Source organism: Tiliqua scincoides, chromosome 2, assembly GCF_035046505.1.
Source record: "Tiliqua scincoides isolate rTilSci1 chromosome 2, rTilSci1.hap2, whole genome shotgun sequence".
Taxonomy (NCBI): Eukaryota; Metazoa; Chordata; class Lepidosauria; order Squamata; family Scincidae; genus Tiliqua; species Tiliqua scincoides.
The window spans coordinates 56,308,679-56,334,424 of record NC_089822.1 but is presented as its reverse complement, the minus strand read 5'-3'; the positions used below and the strand labels follow the sequence as shown (position 1 = coordinate 56,334,424).

At 41.8% G+C, this 25,746-nt stretch overlaps 1 protein-coding gene across 2 annotated transcripts in view; it reads left to right on the top strand.

Annotated features, from left to right (window-relative positions):
- The window catches only part of MARCHF3 (membrane associated ring-CH-type finger 3), a 141,132-nt gene extending 126,910 nt beyond the window's left edge, over window positions 1–14,222 (top strand). For both annotated transcript variants that reach the window (XM_066616721.1, XM_066616722.1), the window contains 2 exons: window positions 472–681; window positions 13,762–14,222. In XM_066616721.1, coding sequence (XP_066472818.1) covers window positions 472–681; window positions 13,762–13,920 — 369 coding nt within the window. In that variant the 3' untranslated portion in view covers window positions 13,921–14,222. The remainder of the gene's footprint in view (window positions 1–471; window positions 682–13,761) is intronic.
- The last annotated feature ends 11,524 nt before the right edge of the window (window positions 14,223–25,746 follow it).

The window sequence follows — 25,746 nt, the reverse complement described above, 5'->3', positions numbered from 1 at the left end:
TATTTACCAGGACTTGCTGGGAAATGTCCAATCCAGAACAAAATCCATTACTTAATTTACTTGTCTGTCTTATTTTAACAGCACTAGTTAGTTCTCAGTTCTCATGAAAAAATTGCACTTCAGATATGAAATGGAAAAACAAAGACACTTGCTATTAACACATAAAATCACTGATAAAAAAAAATCAAAGCAAAGTCCTAGGCTGTGATGTTTTCATCATCTATACTTTACATGCTTCTTTCTTTGTGAAGCTTTTTTGGTTTATTTTATAAAAGCACAGCTTTTATTGTAACTATTTTTCTTATACATTCAAAACACTGAGTAAGTTTTGTAAGCCACAAAATTATGTTTTAATGTAGTTTAATTTAAACACAATAAATGTTACAAGTTATGTTCTTTATGAAAACAGAACCAAGAACCAAGTAGAAAACCCCTTCGCTGAGACTTAATGTATGTCAATTCTTTTTACAGTGGCTAAAAAATCCGGGGCCCCAGCACGAGAAACGGACTCTGTTTGGGGACATGGTGTGCTTCTTGTTTATAACTCCATTGGCTACGATCTCTGGCTGGTTGTGTCTGCGAGGAGCAGTGGACCACCTGCACTTTAGTAGTCGGCTAGAAGCAGTTGGCCTCATTGCACTCACTGTCGCACTCTTCACTATTTACCTCTTTTGGACACTAGTAAGTACTTTTTTGTGTGCAACTCTAATTGGGATTCAGGAATGATGGATCTTAATGTTGTGATGTAGTGTTGAGGGATCGCCTTGTGACTATGTCCTGTCAAGAGGGGATCTACATTTGGATTTTTCTTCAATACTTGGAGAGTTCTAAAATCAGCAACTTTTGACAAGCTGTTATTAGCGGTGGGGAAAATGGAAGGACTTAGCTGACTTGAGGAAAAATAGGCAGACTAATGGTCTAGCAGTCAGGGCACTTCAACTTGCCCTCTGCGCAGCAAAAAACAGGGATATTTTTTATTTTTCACATTTTGATATCGCCCGTCCTCCAAGGAGTTCAGGGCGATATGCATAGTTCTTCCCCTCATTTTGTCCTCACAACAACCCTGTCAAGTAGGTGAGGATGAGTGTGTGACTGGTTCAGGGTCACTCAGGAAACTTCATGGCTGAGCAGGGATTTGAACTGGATCTTCCAGATCTAAATCTAACTGTCGAACCACTATACTATCTTGGCTCTCAGGATGGCTTTCCCAAGATGGCAGATACCTATAAGATATGACTTTATCTTTAGCCAAGGGCAGAGTGAAAGGTAACGTTCTGGAATGTGGTCCAGCATCATAAGAAGAACACTGCTGGATGAGGCCAAGGGCCCATCTTGGCTAGCATCCATGTTTCCTACAGTGGCTGATGAGTTGCAAAGCCTACAAACAGGACATGAAGGCCACTGTTTTGTCCTTTCATTGTTCCCCTGAAGCTGGTATTCTGAGACTGAAAACACTGTTATTATTGAAATTCCCTTATAATAATAAATGGCACACGTATGTATGTTGGCAACCTTCAGTCTCGAAAGACTATGGTATCAAAAGACTATGGTATCCAAATGGCACAAAGGCATTTGGAACCATGCTTATGGCTCTGGTCTTGTCTTTGTGGACAAATCTATTAGCGGCTGCTATATGTAAACACTATGTACATATATGTATACACATATATGCACATAGTGTACATATGGAATACATATACATATACGAGGTATATGTATATACATATACCTTGTATATGTATATACATATACAAGGTACATATACATATGGAATACATATGTACATATGGTCACAGTTCATCCTCCAGTCTGTTCATCTGAGTGCCAGTTCATTGTTCGCTTGCCAGTCCATGAATCGGTGTGCCAGAAAGTCAGTCCAATAGGTAGAGCTGTGAGTCAATCTGTAAGTCCACAATTCTGTAGGTTGGTTTAGCCAAAACGTCCATTTTACCTGCAAGTCTCCTTCCTTCCTTCCTTCCTTCCTTCCTTCCTTCGCTCTCACTCCAACTACAGCCCACAAACCCTTCCTGCCTCAGGTGGTCCTTTATTTCATTAGGGACCTCATTGCCTCTAGTGGCTGCAGCTGTGCTGCACACCCTTTGCTGAAAGCCCAGGCCTTAACTCTTAAAGGGGCCACTGCAGACACCACATCCTATCTCCTTGCCAGATCTTCTGCAATTCCAATACACCCACAAGCCATAATGTTGCCATTATGATTAATGGCTATAGATAGTCTTGTTCACTGTGAATTTGTCTAACTCCTTCTAAAGCCATCTAAGCTAAAGGCCATCAGCATCTTTTTGCCTCCCTCAGCTGGTGGGCAGGAAAAAGACTTGCTCAAGACTTTGCATTCTCATCCTAATGCTAATTCTTTGAGACAGCTAAATTTGTCTTCGGACTAGAAACTTGAAATATTTCTCATTGTCACTGAATAAGTTTTCTGTTGTCAGTACACAACAGCAAACTAGAATGCAGTACTCTGAACAGACTATAGCAAGAAGGATCTAAACTGTTCTCATTCATTTGATATGCAGTGACAAAAAGACATTTTCCAACATTCGCATTGTTCAGCAACACCAAGTCTTAAACTTTTAGGTTATCACTGTAGGAGTGGAGGCAAGGTTAGACGAATATAATGTGGTTGAAGTGCTAATCAGTTTTTACTGTGAAAACTTATGTTCTAGCACATTTTTAAATACAATCTGTTTTCTTGGTCTAGACAACTATGACCCGTGTCACTGACTGAACTTGCTTCACAAATCTGAGGGAAAGCTTGGCAGTCTGATCCCGAAACTCTTAAAGTAGAATGCTTGAATTTGGCAAAAAATTACATAGAATCTTGTGGCACCTTGAATATTAACCAATTTGTTTCAGCTTAAGCTTTGTGGACTGCAAAAAGTAATGTTGAAATAAATGGGTTAGTCTTAAAAAGCACCAGACTTTTTGTTGTTTTTGCCACAACAGTCTAGTATGTCTACTATTCTCCTAGAAGTTGAGCTTGGAAAGTTTGCTTTATTGATTTCAGTGGGACCATCAGCCCAATGCACAATGGTTGAGGACTGGCATGGAGTTCTCTAGCTAGACCAGAGCCATGCAAACCATAGATTTGGCCGTGGGGGCCAAATCTGGTGTTCGCGCGGATCTGTCCATCTGGTGAGCGAACCTTCTGGTTCCATTCAGGCGCTGTGCAACATCCTCCTTGTTCAGAGGACAGGAACGCTCTGGTTAGCTGCATTTGCCCAGACACCCTGTCGTGCGGCCTTTTGGGACACTGGGCAGACCAGCGCGACTACCCAGAGCGTCCCTATCCTCCAAACGAGGAGGATGTCATGCAGCACCTAGGGGGAACGCTTGGATACGGTCCAGACAGGATCTGCATTCTGGGTGCAACTTTGACCACCACTGAACTAGACCAACATCTTGCAGAGTGTAAGCTCCTTCAGTACAGAGCTGATGCAATGCCATTCTTTTTTTTCCATATGAGACTAAAACACTTTTGAAATTCTTTTCTACTATTTATGCTAGTTGGTCAGTTCCACCTTCATCAACTGCATGAAATGTTAATTTCAGTTGACAGCAATATATGTGCACAGGTATATAAAGAAAAAGAATGGTAAGTCATGCATCCCAAAACTCATGAAATGAAAGAGGTACAGTCTGATAGTCTTGTGACTCTACCTCTTGCATTATATTGTCTTTTGGGCCCACTCTTTTGTTTTTTCTATCTGGTCCATGAAAGCTTATTCCACAATACATCTGCCCTCAAGCTATCACTAAACTCCCGCTCTGTTTTGACAAACGCAACAAACCTGGCTACCCTTCTAGACTCTGACAAAAAGGAATTCATACCCATAGCCCTTGCACTGCTGTAGATCCCAACAGACCAACAAAGAGGCTGGATTTAATCCAGCCACTGTGCAGTATCAGACTTGTACATTATTGCTCAAGCCTTACATGGAGTCGGACATAATTTAACAGGAAGTCCTAGATGGCAGCATTTCTTTTGCTGCAAACGTGAGATTTATCAGCTATCTCTAGATATGTGATAAAGTTGGGTGTTGGGTGGATAACAGTTCACTGTTATCTTATTTTGATATATCTATGCAGAAGTGGAGGCCAACCATCATTTCTTCTTCATACTGACTTGTCTTTTACCCTCTGTCAGATTATCCACTTGGATACACCACAGATTAACTTGTGGTTGTTTTCTAGGGATGTTTTGGCAAGGAGGAGTTCAGAATAATACAAAAACAGACAGTTTTGGGCTCTTTCCCAATTTTCTTCAGCCTTTTCATCTGCCTTTCATTACAGAAAAATGTTATTTCACATGTTATTTAGCATCCCCCTTCTGAGGAACCCTAGTCAATGCAGCCTCCTCCAAAGGGGCTGGAAACATGGTTGCTTTGGACCCAAATAAGGCAATGTGTAAATAGCTTCTTCACAGCCCCTATTTATAAAAGCATTGGAATTGACAAATAGTGTCTAGCTACATACTAGGTTTTACTTATTCTGTACTCTTGCACTGCTGCTGCTCTTTAAACACTTTATTGTCCATTTTTCTAAACTATATCCACTCTCTGTTGAGCATTTACTATAAGATCACATCTGTTTTATTAATGTTTCAGACTAGGAAAAAAATATCAGTGTCTGTCAGCTGTACAAGAACTGCATAAGCGAAAACATTTAATTTCAGACTGATGCTATTTTTCTTGGCTGGCATTCATGATGCTTAGGATAAACTGATGAGCATCAAACTAGATTTTGTAGGACCTCTTTTGTAGGGAATACTTAATCCCTCAACAGTACCATAAAATCTCTATTGTCCTTTTGAGAACATCTCATACCAAACATGATAGCAGATATTGCCTTATGGCTGCCCAGTGTGTATAAATGAGTTCAGCAAAGGGACAAAGGAACTGGAGTAGCTGTTACCACTCCAGTGTTCATCTTTCTTCCAAAGAACCACTGTTTTCATCTTCTGCCATGCTTTGGGAGGAGTGGGTCCTACTGGAAAGAAATGGAAGTTTTTTAAGCATGTGTCCAAAATATAAGAATCCAAAATGGATAAGAACATAAGAACAGCCCCACTGGATCAGGCCATAGGCCCATCTAGTCCAGCTTCCTGTATCTCACAGCGGCCCACCAAATGCCCCAGGGAGCACACCAGATAACAAGAGACCTCATCCTGGTGCCCTCCCTTGCATCTGGCATCCTGACATAACCCATTTCTAAAATCAGAAGGTTGCACATACACATCATGGCTTGTAACCCGTAATGGATTTTTCCTCCAGAAACTTGTCCAATCCCCTTTTAAAGGCATCCAGGCCAGATGCCATCACCACATCCTGTGGCAAGGAGTTCCACAGACCAACCACAGGCTGAGTAAAGAAATATTTTCTTTTGTCTTTTCTAACTCTCCCAACACTCAATTTTAGTGGATGTCCCTTGGTTCTGGTGTTATGTGAGAGTGTAAAGAGCATCTCTCTATCCACTGTCCATCCCTGCATAATTTTGTATGTCTCAATCATGTCCCCTCTCAGTTGTCTCTTTTCTAGGCTGAAGAGGCCCAAACACCATAGCTTTTCCTCATAAGGAAGGTGCCCCAGCCCAGTAATCATCTTAGTCACTCTCTTTTGCACCTTTTTCAATTCCACTATGTCTTTTTTGAGATGCGGGGAGAACTGGACACAATACTCCAGGTGTGGCCTTAGCATAGATTTGTACAACGGCATTATAATATTTTTGTTCTCAATACCTTTTTTAATGATCCCAAGCATAGAATTGACCTTCTTCACTTCACTCAGAACCCATCAGCCTATATGTGAAGTTTTGATTTTTTGCCCCAGTGTGTATGACTTTACACTTACTGACATTGAAGCACATCTGCCATTTTGCTGCCCATTCTGCCAGTCTGGAGAGATCCTTCTGGAGCTCCTCATAATCACTTCTGGTCTTCACCACTCAGAAAAGTTTGGTGTCATCTGCAAACGTAGCCACCTCACTGCTCAACCCTGTCTCCAGGTCATTTATGAAGAGGTTGAAAAGCACCAGTCCCAGGACAGATCCTTGGGGCACACCAAGTATTTTGTATTATTTTGTAATAACGAAGTACTTTGTAATAACCATTTCTATAATCATCTTCCATCCCATAGTGGTTTTAAGCATTGTTAGGCATACTGAGGATCCTGGATAGGGTGAATTAAAAATACGGCTTTATTGGAACACGGTTCTTTTCAAATACATGGCACCGTTTCACATAAGCACATGGGCAATTGCTCATTTGAGAAAAGCTGCTAATTCATGGGTTTTTGTAGAAGCCTTTTACATAAGCGAGATTTTCAAACAGAGCTTTCCTGTGTGCATTGTGCCAGTATTGCAGTTCTGTGAATGCTACACTACAGACCTGCTTCCGTGACTAGACTGACTCACAGTTGTATCTGTTCTTGGTTTCAAAAGGTTGAGAACTCAGGTACTTCTTGATAACCTGTTGTTTGATCAGTCTTAATGCTGCTCTTCTTCTTAAGATAAGCAGCTTTGCCATTCTTGCAGAGCTTTGACTATTTCAAGAGAAAACTAAACAAGCAAATAAAATGAAAATAGATTTTTGACATTTCAAATTCATGTGTGAGAATATCAACCCATTTCAGACTTCACTCATTTTGATTTAGCTTTGAGAACTTTACTTAAAATTAGACTAAAAATGACAGTGAGCTAAACTGTCTTCCCTCAATCAACACCTAACATTGAGAACACTGTTGCTGCTTTGTTCTGCAAAGTGCACCACCCTGAACACAACAGTCTACAAGAGGCTGCCAACTTACGTTCCAAGGAGGTTAAAATAGAAAAGCTACACATTGTTGTAATACAGATTAGAACCCCTAGTACAGTGGTTCTCAAACTTTGAGGGAACTTTACTCCCTCAGTAAGTCTTTGCAGGGGAAGGGCAAGGGCAGCAACGTGATCCCTGGGATCACATCACTCAAGGGTGTGAAGGGGGGTACTTGCACTTACATTTAAGTTGCTGGACTGCTGGAGGCTGCAGAGGTGTGGGCAGCCCTGCGCAGCCCTGTGCAGGGCTCCCCAAGGCTTGGACTGTTGAAACAGAATGAATGCAAAACACTTCCAGTTTCCAGGAGGTGCTTTGCGATTGCTCCATTTGAACGTAACAAGCCTCGGGGAGCACTGTGGAGGGCTGTGCAGGATTCCCCGCAGGGCTCCCCACACCTACTTAAATGTAAATGCAAGCACCCCTCTTTGCCCCCTTAGGGACGCGATCCTGGGGATCTCTTCCCTGCCTCCCCCATCCCTTAAAGGGGCAGGAGAAGCTTACATGAACTGGTGGGTTGCGACCCACCAGTTTGAGGAACACTTTCCTATTTAAACATGAGCTATTCAGATCTAAACAAGAGCTATTCAGCTACACTTCTTGCTAAATAAAATATTTAAAATATCTTGCTCTTAAAATATTTTCCTGTTTTTCAGTGAAAATCTGCAATTGATTGATAACACAGGCCAATGCACATTTTGCTTCCTTAAACGTTACACCAATTCCTAGGTATATTTGGGGTGCTGATTCCAAAAATGGCATCCGTTTTGCTCTTTCACATCTAGTTTTGGAGACACGGCATAGCCTCTTTAGTGAATGGTTCAAGCAGCTTCCTCATGAGGAAGCCTACACCATGGCTTCCTCATGAGGAAGCTGCTTGAACCATTCTCTAAAGAGGCTATACTATATCTCCAAAACTAGACGTGATAGGGCAAAACGGATGCCATTTTTGGAATCAGCACCCCAAATTCATATCAAACCACCATAAAGTTTGAGAAAACTTTTCTGACCCTCAGTTTTGTAGGCCTGTGTAATCGCTTCAATATCATTTGTCTTTGTGTAAATGAAGCCACTAGAGCCTCAGTTGGTCAAGAGATAAGGCCTTAAGGAGACAGGGACTGAAGAGCAATAAAATGGTACATTGGGGAATACATGTGGTTAGTTTTAGCTTTCAAAACAACATTCTGACATCAGTTCTCAGTCAGGGTTTCAAGGTGTGGATATACAACACCCATCCTAATCCAGCAGGTGTGAGAGAGCCCTGGATTCAGCCAATGTTAGTCTATAACCACATCACAACTCAGACCCTTTAAAAATTGATGGGTGCATAAAGATGGCTCATTCAGTCAGGGGCAGTAATTACCAGTGAAAAGCACTGTGGTTCAGGGCCTATATACATAGGAGGAAAAAGTCAAACGCACAGACTACCTTAACACTTAACAGTTTGTGTTTGTTTTGGTAAAACTTTGCATATTACTTGAATCTGCTTTTGCTTGATCTGTCTTCCGTAAGAGGTTCTCTTATATGCAGAAAATAGCTTTCACAAGACACTGTGAACACAGTTACAATGTCTACTGTGATAGCAGGCAAAGCACACTGACACATTTCTTGTGCAGTTCCTTACTGATTGTTTACATCTTCCAGTAAGTTTCTAATTTTTCTCTTGATTATATCTCCCAAATTACCATTATGGGGAGTGATAGAGGAGGAGTTCTTTTCTGAACAGCAATATTTAATTACTATGAACGTGTCTTTACATGATGAATATACTTTATTGCCTCCATTGCTGTGCAGGTGAATATGCATTTTGAATTGCAAATACTGCCATCTATTTGCTGGTTTGAATCCTCCTAAGAATAATTTATATCTTCAAAATGACTTACAAAACATTTTTTAAAGGATTTTTCATTCAGAAACAAGAATCAAGAAAGTATATTTTTGTTTGCATGTTTTATATTTATATAGTATACAAGTTTAACATTTGCATACTTCCTATTTTTCTATACTACAGTGGTGAGCCCAATATGAACACTTGATAAACTTGGTAATCAGTATACCTGAAACACGGTGTCTGTTGCACGCTAGCCTATAGCTTCTCTTCGTTGCCATGTGGGAGATCTAGTTTCATTCCTGTTCTGTTAAGTCCAGCAGGAGGCGATGTGTGAAAAGAAGAGGCTTCAAATTGTCATTGTGTAACAACAGGGGCTCAGTTTAATAAAGGAGCTTATATAAATGTTAGAAACAAAAACTAGTAAAATAAGTGAGAATCCTATGGTTTGTATGCTGCTGTAAGCGCTGGTGCCAGGAGACTGGGGGACTTGGATGCAAGGCTGTGCAGTGGGCTTCCCAGGTGGCCTACTGCCACTACACCTGCCACCAAGAGTGAGGCTCCAGGAGTCAGCCTGGCAGGCCCTCTGATGGGACGTGGCCAACTTGCAATTGAGATTCATTCTAAGTCTGTGTACTGGAAGCATGTTGCATTGGGGGGAAAAACGATGCAACTCGAGCTATTACCCAAGTGATAGTATACTGAGCTTAGCCTCACGTGTTGTCTTCTGCACATAGAACTTTAAATACATACCGCAGCCTATATTGTTCATACATGAAAAAGAGTGGTGGAGATTCCCTCCTAAGGGCCCTAAGCATACAATTTTGGCTCCCATTGAAGATTCTGCAGAGGAGGGAATGGTGCGAGTCCAAAGCTTACTCTCATCCCACTGTGAACATACCTACAAGACTCGGCCCCATATCTACAGGAGCAAACCTTATAGCCACATGTATACCTTTAATTTCAAGATTTTATAGAAGCCACTGTAGAACAGAGCACAGAATGAGTTGCCCTAATGCACTGCAGGAACATCTGTTTGGCAAGGAAGGCAGTTCTGTCCTGCCAGTCAACTGAAATTCTGTGAGGCCAATATTGTTGGCCCCATAGTGCACAGTGCTGTGTTAGGCACTGGGGCTGCTAGAAGTATTCCCAAAATGCAGTGGTTCTCAAACTTTTAGCACTGGGACCCACTTTTTAGAATGAGAATCTATCAGGCCCGACTGGAAGTGGTGTCATGACTGGAAGTGACATAATCAAACAGGAAAATTTTTAACAATCCTAGGCTGCAATCCTACCCAGGAGTAAGTCCCATTTACTGTCATTGTTAAAAGCATATACCTAGTAGCCTATTAAAAGTACAGATCTATAACATTTCCCCAAATGCAGTCACATCCCATGGGAGCATCAAGTCTCAAATATTAAAAATAGAATATTGAAATGAATGGGGTCCCACCTAAAATTGGTCATGACCCACCTAGTGGGTCCCAACCCACAGTTTGAGAAACACTGCCCCAGTGCTTTGACAGCAGATCATAACACTGTGTTCAACACACAGTGGCACAGATACAACATGGCAGTGGCACAACAATCATATCCAGGCCTTGCTTGCTTCTTTGCTCATGCAAAACCTCATCGTATTGGGCTGCTGTGGGTTCTGAGCCTTGTTACAATTTGGTGAAGCTCTTTAACTGCTGTGATTAGTCCTCATTTCATTCTGCTGAGAACTAGCAGGAAAGGATGGACTGCAGCTCAGATAAAATCTATGTAGTAGCATAATGGGATTGGGTGACACACACATGCACACTGTGCCATAAATAACTGGATAAGGCAACTAAAGCCAAGATTTAAGTATCAATTAAGTTTGATACCTGACCTGAGGCTGCTAGTTTCCCAAAATGTGATGGCTGTTCTGTTTCTTATAATTGCAAAGCAGCCCATTAACTGCCCGACATCAGTCTGGGCTATCACACTGAATACTGGCCAAAGAGAGAAGAGCATTCCATGCCCCAAGTGGATCACCGTGGGGCAGCTGAGCCCAGCACTCGTGGATACTTGGTTGCTGGACCAGATCACTTATGATTATAGGATAGCTTTGACTCTGAAGATATACACTGCCGGGCTTAAAACAGAACAGTTGTATTATGTTAATGACCATTATTACTGTAGAGGAAATCAACTATTTTTAATGACCAAATTACAGATTATGGTAATTATGATCAATCTTTTTAAGAAATTCAAATGTCACATTGCCTCTTATACCAACTGATGCCTGCATAAATCAAAATCAGCAATCTGGGAGAGCAATACACTACTGTATCTCAATGAATTTCAAGTTTAGTGGAAGTAACTATTTTCAGAACAGAGACCCATACATTTGTAGGGAAGCTATTTTCCATCATCCCTAAATAAGTGCCTGTCTCCCACAGAGGCTGCTGCTTATCCTCTGGAATGAATCTAATCGTTGTCTGTGATCAACACACAAACCATGTCTGTGTTCTGGCCAGGAAAGCTCCTGGACGCAAGATTCTGATTTTTATTTTAAACACAAGTGTTGAAAGGGCAGATCAAGTCTCATTCATGGTTTCAGCAAGGTTGCACAGAATTATTTCTCCCTAGATTAGAGACAAGTCTAAGAAATGTCATCACAAGATGTTTAATCAAAATTGAGTTCAGTCAACTGAAAGGGAAGCTAGAAATTAATTGTGTCAGGCTTCAGACTCACTCATGAGCAATTACCCTCACACCTCAGCAACATCACAACTGATTGCCAAAGAGGTTCCTGCAGAAACTCAATGCTGAGCTGCCCTGGCGGTTGCTGAAATTCAGTAGCTAACACCACTTGGAAATTGCCTGAAGGCAAGAACCTGTTGTAAACAAGCTGTCAGGCTTAACTAGGACATCCCGTGAAAATGTCTTAAACAAACAAACAGAGGGTAGAAGTCTGGCTCAACAATGCAGCCATTCCCAGCATAGCCTTGCTTGAGCATCCATAGAAGACTCCAAATGAAATAGGTTTCCTATTTGGCTTTTTAAATCCTATTTTCCAAGATGGTTGTTCATTTTCCCACCACAAGACGCTGTGCTGTCATGCAAGGAGAGCCAACACTGCTATCTCCTTGCCGTTGCAGGGCTACAGCTTCAAGCACTCAGGACTCTTTAAAGAAAGTCTTTCTTGTCACCTGATTCTCATCACAAATGGGCTGTGGTCTAACTAGATGGGATATTGTGGTCTAACTAGATGGGAGTGCTTAGCACTCACAGTGTGCGTCTTGTCTGTGTTTTCTAAATATGGGGGGCAGGGGTGATCGAGTCAGGAATGCTATTCCTGGGAATGCCACCAAGGCAGCTATTTCCCTTAGAAATACTGTGCCAACGTGCAAAGGAGGAAGAGGGCTGGGTGCTGGTACCCTAAGAGCCCTCTGAGACCGCCCACCTCCCAGCCCTCCTCCAGTCCCCCCAAGGGGGAGGAGACTCTCGTGTTCCAGGCTGGGCCAAACAAATGCCAGTCTCACTGCTTACATTGCACGATGGGCAGAAAGTTCCCTCTGGGATCAATGGGAGGTTGCCACGTCCCAGCCATACTTAAGAAAATAACAGCTTCTCTACAATTTAAAAATCTGCCAGTTAAAAGCCTGCTGAAGAGCATTTTTCTTTTCAAAAAGGAAAAAAGCCAGTATCCCATTACTTCAGAATAAGGACTTTACTGAAAGTAGCATCAAATCGTCTTGAGCAAGTCATTAACTTTCAGCTTCAGCTACTCATCTGTAAAACTGCATCGTTAGTGACCTTCCCCACAGGGGTGTTCTGGTGCAGACAAGTAGTATTGAAAAGTATTTTGGGCACAAGAAATGATTTTGAAATTATTACTCGTTTGGTTCATTGTGGGAAATGGTGGACACTTGTATCTCATCCATTCTCTCAGCATCTCAATGATGTAGGTTATACGGTGCTACCGCGGTATCCACAGGGTTTTCGTTCTGGAACATACACATACCCCGCTGATACCATGGTCCACTTTAAAAGCCTTTTAAAAACCAAAAAAAAAGCATCAAAATGGTTTTTCCTACCTTTACATGGTCAAGCCACACCATTTCCCAGCCTCCAGTGCTATTTTTAGGCTTGAAAGACCCATTTCTAGATTGTGCAGAGGTTCCATGGCTGTTCCCAAGGTTATGATGCATTCTGGGACAACCCTGGGAAGAGCCAGGAACCTCTGTATGACCTGGAAGTGGGCCTTTCAAGCCTAAAAATAGCACTGGAAATGGTGCAGTTTGATCATGCAAAAGGAAGAAAAACAATTTTGGTGCTTCTTTTGTTTTTAAAATGCTTTTAAATTGGCACCGGTATCTGTGGGCAGCTGCAGTGAGTTAAATTCACAGTTGCCAGGCCTGCAGATACAAAAGTCGCATTGTAGTCCTTCAAAAAAAATGGAACCAGAGGCTAAAAGTGGTAGTGCACTTGTCTCAGAGTCATCCCTGCTGCATTCAGAAAATGCTGAGCAAGGATTTTAACATGGGGAATACCTAAGTGGAAACACTAAATTAAAGCTTAGCACAGTCACCCATTCAGGTTAAACACCTCATTAATTACAATGCGCTTAACTGTCTAAAGCACTTTGTGACGTGACTTGCTTACCGTATTCTCACCCAGAATTTTGAGAGAACAATTGGTGAACAGATAAGAAATGGGAACTTGAACGGAACAGAACTAGAACAGAATGTGCTAGATGTTCACAGCTCTCCTCTGTGTTTGTAGCAGTCCTGGGATATGATCTGCTCTTCTACCTATATCTTTAACTTTTGAGCTATGACGCCTTCCTGCTGTGAGCATATACATTGTTCAATTTTACACATGACAGTAGCTACCTGAGAATTGTTTTCTGTGACTTCATCGCATGGTGCTGCTATAATGTTTAAAGGCCCAGCACCATATGGACAAACCTTTTCCTGCCAGGCAATTATCAGGTAGAAGAGACACACCTGTGAGCACCAGCACAATGGGATGCAGCCACAGAAGATCCGCTTCTGTAACATGTAAAAAGTACTTTATTGCACTGTGCATTTCTCCTCTCATCTGAAATGTTTTCTTCCTTTTGCTCTTCCCGCAGGTATCATTTAGGTATCACTGTAGATTATACAATGAATGGCGTCGGACCAATCAAAGAGTTATACTTCTCATCCCAAAATCTGTCAGCATCCCTTCAAACCAGCAGTCGTTGTTGGGCCTGCATGCAGGCAAAAGGAACTCAAAGGAGACAATCGTGTAATAGTGATAATCTTGCACTGGGGCCATGAACTACATGTAGGGTCTGATACCATCCCCAACCTGGGCATGTTCTATTCTGTTCTGAAAGACGGACTCTTTGTGAGGAAAAACACACGACCTGTAGCAGTTGAAACCAGGGATGCTGCAATCATATGATATTTGGTAAGCTGCCAAACCTGTCTAAAATTTAGCAGATACTGTATGAAATTCTCCAATACCATGTGGATAGCTGCATCACTAGAGATGCAAACCTTTTTTTATTGTTTAAAAATATTAAACTATGATGACTAACAATGCAAAACACATTGGTGGCATTATTTCACAATGAGCCAGTTGGTGAAGAAGTGGGCATTGTGGTATAATAGAGCTCACTCTTCAATAGGTGAAGTGACATTTTTTGTTTTAAAAAAAAGGAAAGTTACCCTGACATGTAGGTGTATTGGTTTCTTAGAAGCCTTCTTGGGGGGGGGGGGGATCACAGTAGAAGCCTCATGAAAAGGGCCACTAAAAGTGTAGAACAAAACAACGTATTGGTCACAATTTATTTCTTAAGACTTTTTACCACCTGCTAACAAAATCCACTGCTAGATGAGGCTCTCATGAAGCACACTCACAAAGGTATACGTGAGTAAGGTATGCCCTATTTTCTTCAGTGTTGAGGAAGATCTCCCTGCCTCCATTTAAGTGAATAGGCACAACTAAAGCTACGAGTCCTGGTAGCCAATAGTATAGCCTCTGACTAAACATCAGATGAAGATTCCATTCTTAAGCTGCTTCTAGGAGAGGTATATACTGTAGTCAACCATCACCAGTCTTTGATAACTTGCTTTTATGGGGAATCTACCATACATGATCTTGTCCATATACCAAGATTATTCCATGTTATCTTTGTTATACCTCTATTATCTCTTTTGAGAACGCTGCAAATCCATTACAGTATATTCCTGATTAAAATCAGGCTTTGATCCTATACATATTCTTAAAAACGATAAATGATTCTTCAAACTTTTGCCATACTTTTGCCAAACTTTTGCTGGGGGGGAATCCCACATTTTTGCGCTATAAAAGCACTGAATTGTTACCTACCTGGAAAAATCGATAGATACTAAATGCTACAGAGTGAATGCTACAGGGTGAAGCAACGTACAGCTGGCCTGCCAAAATTTCCCCAAGCCACACAACAATGTTTACGTGATTTCCTCACAGTCCTCACCTTCCACAACATAGTGGAGCAATTCTTAAACTCATAACAGTCAACAGTTCTGAGCACTGCTGTAGAGCATTTCACATCTATTTACATCCCAAAAAACTTTGAATAGCTTTTCAAAATCAGTTTTTCTGCAGGGGAAGAAAAAGCAGAGTTCTTTGGTGAAAATATTAGTGCAAAGAAATCAAGCTACTCCAGAGTAGAATTTGACTCAAATTTCCTAAATTTATTTTGTAATGGGGGGGGAGGGAGAAGGGTGGCGATTCTACCTACACAATGAAGGACTGGCTTATTAGACATTTTCTAGGAAGCCTGGATCTGCCTTGCATAACAATGAGTAAAGCTACAGTTTCACTGGATATTCAGCTTGACAGATAAATTTAGATGGGAATATATAAACCCTAACGCTTTTGTGCCAGCGAGACAGACCTCTTTCTAAAAATGTTTATAGCAGCCTTACAATGGTGCCCATTCCAATTTGAATCCTACAAATGTTTCTGGGTGGCATGCCTCACCTGGCACTTCCCCTTTTTAAGTAGAAAGAGAGAAAAAAATTCGTTATTTTTAGAATTAGGCTATCAAATGGACATGCTTCAACAAATGCTGCTGGCAAGGCAGTGACATGGCACTTATTTGCAATTTAAAATATTTTTACTGAATCATGACACATCCCGAGAGGGCAATGTCAGCATTTATCTGAGATTTGCTGTCCTGTAGGAGAAACAGGGATGGGAGAGGATATGCAATAAGGAACAGTACTCTCTGATGGCCTGAGCAATTGTTTGTCAATGTGTATTATTCACACTAGCATTCTGTCCTTTAAACTGTCAGAACTTTTAAATTTCCCCTTTCAAACCAATAATTATATTTAAAAATTACCCAAACATCCATATTGGTACCTCTGGGATGTGTATAAGAATCTACTATGTCATTTTCCATGCTGTGGGTCGGGACCTGATTGTTGGTGGGTCATGAAACGATAGCTGACAAGGAAAATGTACTGAGCCCTGTGAAAAGTGAAAAGGAGCTGCATGCATATGTCATGCTGCGTGCATGCATGTCAGCGTACTCCTGAGTAGGCTAACATGTATGCAAAATTTTACCTTAGTGATTGGCTTAGGCTCTCTTACACTTGTGGTGCAGGGCTAGCTAATAATCAGCAGGGCTTGCTTTAAGCCAGGGGTGTCCAAAGTTTTTGGCAGGAGGGCCACATCATCTCTCTGACACTGTGTCGGGGGCTGGGGAAAAAATAATTAATTTACATTTAAAATTTGAATAAATTTACATAAGTTTACATAAATGACTATATTAAAGATGAACTTTTATGAATGAATGAAGGTCTTACAATAGCTCAAGGCCTATAAAAATCCTGGCACAAAGCAAGGCCACCCTTTTCTTTGCTGCCACTGCTGCATCCCAGACGTGAAACAGGCAGCAGTGGAGGGAGCCCTCATCCCACAGCTCACGCAAGAGGTCAAACAGTTGCCCTCACACTGAAAGCAGTTGCGTTGGGCCAGTGCGGGCGCCAACAAATCTCCGGCGAGCCAGAGGCTCATTGGAGACTAGGGGCTCCCTGAGGGCCGCATTTGGAGTCTTCAAGGGCCACAAGTGGCACCAGGGCCGGGGTTTGGACACCCCTGCTTTAAGCCAATTAGACCAATTGCTTCCAGGGCCCCCTGCACTAGGGTAAAAATAAAAAATATATTTTTATTAAATCATGACAGTCACTATAACAAGTGGTTTTCTATTTACTTTTAAAAGGCAATCTTGTTTATCTACTTGTTGATTTACATATATGCAATTTTTATATTAAAATGTGCTTAGATTTATTTGGTCCATTAACTCACATGCACTTAAAGCACACTTTTTGATAACTTTCCATTCTACCATAGAGAATAAAGTCTATAATAAATTTTACTTATACCTCTTTAAGATCCTACCGACCTTGGCTGTGAACCTGGAGCCTTGCAAAAAAGAAAAAATGTTTCTGATTGGGCCTCTCAGTTCCTAAAGCCAGCCCTGAGAAGCAGGCATCTACCTTCCTGCCAACCTCCCATTTCACAACCAGCTTAAGTTTGATTAAAGGAGGTAAAATATTTTTTGCTGCTCTTTTCCAGATTAGAGCCTTAATATGCATACAATCACTCACTTCAGTCACAAATTAGCATTTATTTTGTCTCATACACATCCATGTACAGTGTAATAGTTTGGGATGGGTATCATTATGCCACATAATGCTAAGGATCAGTCTCAGCTTACTTTCCATCCCCCCCTTTTTTAATTAATGAAAGCTTTAACCAAGTTAGCAAGAACTCTTGTGTGCAATATGACAGGCCCAGGACAAGAGGCAGAGGCAAGGACCCCCTGCTTTGTAGACCCTTCTCCAACATCAAATCTCTGAATGAGGAACGAACACATCTTGCCTCTAATACACATGCGCACACATGGACATTACACATTGCAAGGCAGTCTTCCACTTCACACACTGCATTGCTTAGGTGTCTTTTGAACTGACAACTATGGTTTTCTAGCACAGGGGTGCCCAAACCCGGGCCCGGGGGCCACTTACTGCCCTCAGGGGCTCCCAATCAAGCCCTTGGGGAGCCTGCAGTCTCCAATGAGCCCCTCCGGAGACTTGCCGGAGCCCGTGCTGGCCTGACGCAACTGCTCTCAGCATGAGGATGACTGTTCAACCTCTCACCTGAGCTGTGGGATGAGGGCTCCATCCACTACTTGCTGTTTCATGTCTGTGATGCAGCAGTGGCAGTGAAGGAAAGGCTGGCCTTGCTTTGTGCAAGGCCTTCTATAGGCCTTGAGCTATTGCAAGACCTTCATTCATTCGTGTAAGTTCCATCTCTAATATATTCATTTATGTAAATTTATTCAAGTTTTAAATGCAAATTCTTTTTTTTCCTGGCCCTGACACAGTGCCAGAGAGATGTGGCCCTCCTGCCAAAATGTTTGGACACCCCTGCTGTAGCACATCATAACCAGAATAATCAATTACTCTGGTGTTTGTACATCAGTGGAGGATATGACTACTGCAGTCAATGAATGCACAGCATGCATTAAGATCTTCCAACAACCTGTAGCAGTGAAGGGGGTCGGGTTTTCAAAGTGATCTTTGGTATGAGGGTAGAGGTATCACAAGCATGTCCCTATTTTTGTCTGTAAAATACTGGAGGGTAAGCAGAGCTGGAACAAGGGATTAGTAGGGGCAATCGCTCAACATGCATTTTTACAGTAATACTAAACAAGAATCGGAAGGATCTAAAATAGAGTGTGTTGTAAACTGAAATCTTAGTAAGGGCTGAGTAAAAGAAAGCGGGAGCTGCAATGCAGATAATTTACGCAGTCACAATGGAGAATACAAGTGCATAAGAACGTAAGAACAGCCCCACTGGATCAGGCCATAGGCCCATCTAGTCCAGCTTCTTGTATCTCACAGCGGCCCACCAAATGCCCCAGGGAGCACACCAGATAACAAGAGACCTCATCCTGGTGCCCTCCTTTGCATCTGACATTCTGACAGCCCATTTCTAAAATCAGGAGGTTGCACATGCACATCATGGCTTGTAACCCATAATGGATTTCTCCTCCAGAAACTTGTCTAATCCTTTTAATGGCGTCCAGGCCAGATGCCATCACCATATTCTGTGGCAAGGAGTTCCACAGACCAACCACATGCTGAGTAAAGAAATATTTTCTTTTGTCTGTTCTAACTCTCCCAACACTCAATTTTAGTGGATGTCCCCTGGTTCTGGTGTTATGTGAGAGTGTAAAGAGCATCTCTCTATCCACTTTATCCTTCCCATGCATAATTTTGTATGTCTCAAATGTCCCCCCTCAGGCGTCTCTTTTCTAGGCTGAAGAGGCTCAAACGCCATAGCCTTTCCTCATAAAGAAGGTGCCCCAGCCCAGTAATCATCTTAGTCGCTCTCTTTTGCACCTTTTCCATTTCCACTATGTCTTTTTTGAGATGCGGCAACCAGAACTGGACACCATACTCCAGGTGTAGCCTTACCATCGATTTGTACAACAGCATTATAATATAAATTGTAATATAATACAATTTCAAGTTGCACTTAGACTCATGTGCAAGTTTCACATCTTTTGCCAATATTAAGTTTTTGGCAGCCCAGCTGCAGTCACAAGTCTACTTGACAACTTAGCAACAAAATGGGGTGAGAACAGGCTTAAGAATATGTCAAATTTAAGGAAACACTCAATATGACTGGAAAATTGTGCTAGTTAATTGTGACAAGTTCTGTTGATGTGTGTAAAAGTCTACCATTGGGGGGGGGGAGATTTACTTAAGAAGTACCAGTTACAAGAGAGAGAGAAAATGCTGAGTATAAAATGGAAAAAAAAATTGTACTGTTGCTCTATCTAGTACTTCATTTTAAAGAAAACAATTGCTTTTGGCCTCTAGTTGAAACAAATGGAAAGTACTGTGAATCAAAATATATATATATATATATATATAATATATATAACATTGTAAAAAGCAATAAGGCTTCCCCTGGAGAACCAATTCTCTGAAGAAACAACTTCCTTGCCCTCTAGAACAAAACCCATAAAGCGAGATATTACAAACATATCACAATAAGACAGTACTAGTCTCAGGCAAGTCATTTAACACAATTCACAATTGTTCCTCAAGACAAAGACCTGGGAGCCTTCTCTAAATATGTGTGCATCTGAAATTACCCTTAAAACAGAAATGAAAATTATCTGGACTAGTATGTTTCATTACAACTTAAGTAAACTTTTAGATATCGGGGAGGAGGGGACTGAATCTGCTACTGTCATATGCTAAATACATACTGAGATTGCACGCCAGTTATATACACACGAAGGACAGATCAGCGGCATTTACTACAGGCAGAAATAGCCTCAGCATGGCTGTGGCATCATCTGTATGGCAATAGCACTCATTTCTGGATGGTACTTCCGAGACCACATTTCCCATTAGGCAGTTTCGCTGAAGACAGCTGTGCCTCCAAAAAAGTTTGCTTTCCATTATGCAGTTGATTTTTTTTTTTAAATAAAAGCCTTGCATTCCCAAGCACCTTGTGTCCCTTCCCGTTCCCAAAAGGTTTGCTGAATGTTCATTACCTGCGATCATCAAGAACAACCAGAATTTTCCAATAAATCAATATCTTGCATCTCTGAAGAGATTTTGAAAATAAGTTAATGAAATTACAGGCAGTTAAGGAGAAATTTTTACTACCTGTTAAGTGTCTCCCAGCATTTCCTTTCTAGTTACTGAAATGATTCCAAAGATGCTTCTAAAGCATTATTTTTTCTTAAGAAAAATAAACAAAATGACTGGAATGACTGTCAAGCCAGCTGACACCTTACATATTTCATGTCACGGGAAGAAGCAGCAGATCAGCCACCAACCATGCCATAGCACAAGGCACTGCTTCCCATGCTACTACAGAGCTAAGTTTGGGATTGATGCTTGCATCATGGTGGAGAGATGGGAAGCTCATTTTGGCAAAACATTTTAATTCCTGAGAGGATTCAAACAACAAAATTACCAATGACAAGATCTTAAAGGTCTGAAAGGAAGAATTGGTGTCAGTATTAAATAATGCAAGTAATTTATAAATCAGACTAGATAATTATATTATGGAAGACCCGGCATATAACTATGCATTGCTTTGAATCTTGTGATGACCACACTGGTTAAAACAGTAAGTTACTATCTAACGTAATTCTTTGAAAAGAGGAAGAACCCCTTTGTGGGTTCAAGGGCAACAATTGGTGGATTTGCATCTATCCAGCTACACGCAGCTGTTAGGTCTGATGCTTGATGCACCTCTTGAATGCAGGTGATTAAGAATTCTGGGGGGTGAACAATTAAATGACTGATTTCTTTGGGAAGCCTTTGGGTGGGAGGTGCACATCAGACCTTGTGCCTGAATTATGGAAGAACTGTGTAAGAAAGCCGTAAGTGCTAGCCTTTGCCTACTTTTCTCCCCACCAGCCCATCTGTAGCTTTCTAAAACAGGACCTAAGAGGGGTTACCGTCGCTGTAACTGTTTATAAAGTTACATTGTAAAAACCTAAGAGCCCTGCTGGATCAGTCCTATTGCTTCTTTTCCTTATCTTTATCATGGATTAATAGAACTCTTCCAACTTCTCATTTTGGTTCTTTACCCAACTGTTATTTTAGTTAAGATGACCTCCCAGTGACAAAATGATTGCCAATCAGAGTGCATACTCCACAAAATTTGACCTCAGTTCATGTCTACTATGGCATTATCCTTTCCAGCAATATCATTTATGCATTATCTTTAAGTGAAGCCGATTACAAAGTGCAACATCTGGATCAGTTCCACTTTTGTTAACAATCACTACAGTAATTACCTTTACAGTTCTCCTGGATGATAGGCTCCCTATAGGAGGGGGCTGATTTTTTCATAGATCCACATCTCTTATTGAAGCATGATCGTGAGACCTACTACTTTACTGACAGAATGTATGTAGCCCCAAATTTCTGCAAGTAGTATTAGTCAGAGGAATGAACAATTCAGTTTTAGAAAGCAACTTGAAACTGGTCATAAATACTTGTTTAAATTTAGTATAGTAGCGCCCCCCCCCCCATCCATGCACACTGCTTGTGTGGTTTCAGTTATCCTTAGTTTTCACATTCATGCCTTGTTGAGCTCATAACTCATCTCTTTGTCCTCTGGTCCACTTCCTGTTAGCTTTCTCACTCTCCACCTTCTCTTGCTATCAGCCTTTGCTGAGTAGCATCTCAGAATGCCTTACAGCTTCTGAAAGCACCCCAGAATGCCTTGTGCCACCACAGTATAGGGTTTGCTACCATCCAGTAGCAGTAGGAACATCGTCACCTGCTGATACGTAGACTATCATGCTTGGGATCATTAGGAAAGGCATTGAGAATAAGACAGCTAATGTTGTAATGCTGTTGTACAAATCGATAGTAAGGCCACACCTGGGGTATTGTGTCCAGTTCTGGTCGCCACATCTCAAAAAGGGCATAGTGGAAATGGAAAAGGTGCAAAAGAGAGCAACCAAAATGATTACTGGGCTGCGGCACCTTCCCTATGAGGAAAGGCTACAGCGTTTGGGCCTCTTCAGTCTAGAAAAGAGGCGCCTGAGGGGGGATATGATTGAGACATACAAAATTATGCAAGGGATGGACAGAGTGGATAGGGAGATGCTCTTTACACTCTCACATAACACCAGAACCAGGGGACACCCACTAAAATTGAGTGTTGGGAGAGTTAGAACAGACAAAAGAAAATATTTCTTTACTCAGCATGTGGTTGGTCTGTGGAACTCTTTGCCACAGGATGTGGTGATGGCGACTGGCCTGGACGCCTTTAAAAGGGGATTGGACAAATCTGGAGAAGTTCATTATGGGTTACAAGGCATAGTAGGTATGTGCAAGCTCTTGGTTTTAGAGGCAGGCTGCCTCTGATTTCCAGATGAAGGGGAAGGTACCAGGATGCAGGTTGTGTCTGTTGTCTTGTGTGCTCCCTGGTGCATTTGGTGGGCCACTGTGAGATACAGGAAGCTGGACTAGAATGAGCCTTTGGCCTGATCAAGCGAGGCCCTTATGTTCTTACTGAATCTTTCACTTCAACAATTCTTAAAAACTTCCATCAGCCTCACTAAATGACACTCATACACCCACATACATGGGATGGTGTCACTTTCAAACTGCTCTAAGATCTTGGCCAACACAATGCTTCATTGTAGCAGAAGTCATTCAAGCACACTTCTCCAAACCCAGCCAATTGTCAGCAGTATATATGAGTGTGAGAGAGTGTGGAACAACACAAAATAAGCTATGGGAATAAGCCACCCTTATGTGAAACAGTATACTAGCAGCTCTTAAAAGCATGCTGGAGAGTACTCAGCTTTGCCCAGGTGTGCAGTGGTATGATCCAAATGCTTATTTTCAGGTGCATATCCAGAGTAGCTTATTCTTTTATACATACAAAGTATCTCAAAAATGCAAATCATTTCTTAAAATGCTAGACATCTGCTGGGGTATAAAACTTCATAATCTAGATTTTTTTGGTTCAGCATCTCAATAGAGGCTGATGAAAATGGTAATAATGAAATACCACGATTTAACATGAAATTAATCTTTTTAAGCGATAGAACATGATATCCAGCTAAATCCACAAAATAACCTGACATATACCTTCTAAAGTCCCTGTGGAGCAACTGTGGACCATTTTGAGTACCTGTGGGAAAGTTAACAAGCCCTTTAGTTCATATGCAGCTGTGCATCACATTCGCTTGCTGCTGAGTTTTGCTTTCTGTGAAGTAGCTGTAGTCTTTTGACCATGGTTGTAAACTCCCAAACAGGAAGTAACTCTTAAAACATTAGTGCTGCATGTATTTTGGAAGCTTTTTAAAAGCACAAATATTTTACTGTGTCCTTAAGTTGCTCAGTTGTAGTCTGGTGAGGAACAGAGCTTTTACATTGGTGCTGCATTTATTTTGCAAGGTTTTTAAAAGTGCAAGTATTTACTGTTTCTTTATGTTGCTCTGTTGCAGGTTTTTATCTGCACTTTAAAACCTGTGGGATTTTTTTTTGTCCATAGCAATTCAATGCTATGCTCAGTTTGGTTGCTTTAAGCTGCTAAATTCTCAATGTTTTGTTTCCTTAAACCAGGGGTGCTCAATACGTCGATCGCGATACACCGGTCGATCGCAAAGCAAAATGAGTCGATCGCAGGCTTCTCTCCCGTCCACGCATCCCTGGGAGTGAGCCCCGTCCTGGGAGTGAGCTCCCTAGGAGTGACGCATCCCTGGGAGCTCCTGTCCACGCATCCCTGGGAGTGAGCCCCATTGACTCTACTGGGGCTGACTCGTGAGTAGTCCTGGAGAGGAGCCGCTGGCAGGCTTCTCTCCCGTCCACGCATCCCTGGGAGTGAGCCCTGTCCTGGGAGTGACGCTCCCTGGGAGTGAGCTCCTGTCCAGACATCCCTGGGAGTGAGCCCCGTTGACTCTACTGGGGCTGACTCGTGAGTAGTCCTGGAGAGGAGCCGCTGGCAGGCTTCTCTCCCCACCACGCATCCCTGGGAGTGAGCCCTGTTGACTCTACTGGGGCTGACTTACCTTTCCCCTGTTTTTGCACTGGTATGTATAGAGATCTGCTCCCCACCCCACTTGTATTGGAATCTAGGAAGATCTGGTGGAGGTAGATGTGGTGTCAGCAGTGGCCCCTTTAAGGGTAAGGCCTGGGCATCCAGCAGAGTGTGCTGCACAGCTGCAGCCACTTGAAGGCAATAGGGCCCTCAGGGATATAAGAGCACCTGAGGCAGGAAGGGCTCCACTTATTTATGTGAGTCAGCCTTTTCCTACATGAAGATCATTAAGTCCAAGTACTGTTCTACCATGACTGATGAACATTTGGAAGTGTGCTTGAGGCTGGCTGGCAGCAGCTGCTGTCCGGACTATGCATCCTTGGCTGATTCACTTCAGTGCAAGTCATCAAAGTAAACTCAAGTAATTACAAAAAATGTTTATAGTTAATTAAGTTGTGTTGTGCAATATTGGCTCATGCGGTTATGCAAGGTACACCAACATACATTGTACACATAAATGTTATATGTTATGATGGCACGAACATTGTAAAAAACTCTGGTAGATCTCCGGGCCTTGCTGGGTTTCAAAGTAGCTCTCGAGCCAAAAAAGTGTGAGCACCCCGCCTTAAACCATTTCTGCCCAATGTTGCATATGTGCAACAGGGATCAAATATGGGCTGCACAGAAATAGGTTAAGTTGCTATGTTGTGGTGCTTCCTTGGTGTTTGGCAGCATTAGGTTCATTGTGCTTTAAAGTAGAATGCAAAGCTTAAGTGGTTCCTATTAGGTTTATTCAAGTAGGTTGCTATATACAGTACTTGTGCAACTAGCTATATTACAGCTATTACAACTGATAAAAATACTTTAAAAATTAAAATGTTAATTTTGAATAAAACCACATTACACCATTTTCAGCCCTTTTTTACTTCTGGAAAACATCAAAATCCCTGAAAAAACTGTTTTCACCCACTTCTACTCATTAAGCAATTCTTGGCTGTCACTAATTCCCCTGAAATGTGTTCTCCTTCCACATTTCCCCAAAACATGACTGGTCTATAAACAGTATAGACCAGGAGTGTAAAACATTAGGTCTGGGGGCCGAATGCGGCCCGCGGAAGCTTTTTATCTGGTCCTCAGGCTCTCAGAGGCTGAGCAGCGCTGAGCTATTAATGCTTTATGGGCAGCCCACATGAAAATGGGTTCTCCCATATCCTGAATAATGACATCACTTTCTGCCTAATGACATCACTTCTGGCCCTCAACAGGCATCATGAATGCTGTTTAGCTCTTGGTATGAAACAAAGTTTGACACCCCTGGTATAGACGTTCTTTTGTAAGTAGTAATATCCCTAAATACAGAATCTGTCAAGTGATTAGCATGGTAAGAAAAAATCATCCTCCCCCTCCCAAGACATTTTCCATTTCAGATAATCCAAGTCATCATAGGGTTAATAAACCAGTTATCCTCATCCGCAGCTTGAACTAAACTTGATATTCTATATACCAATATAGGCATCTATGCAGTGTTTATAAAAAA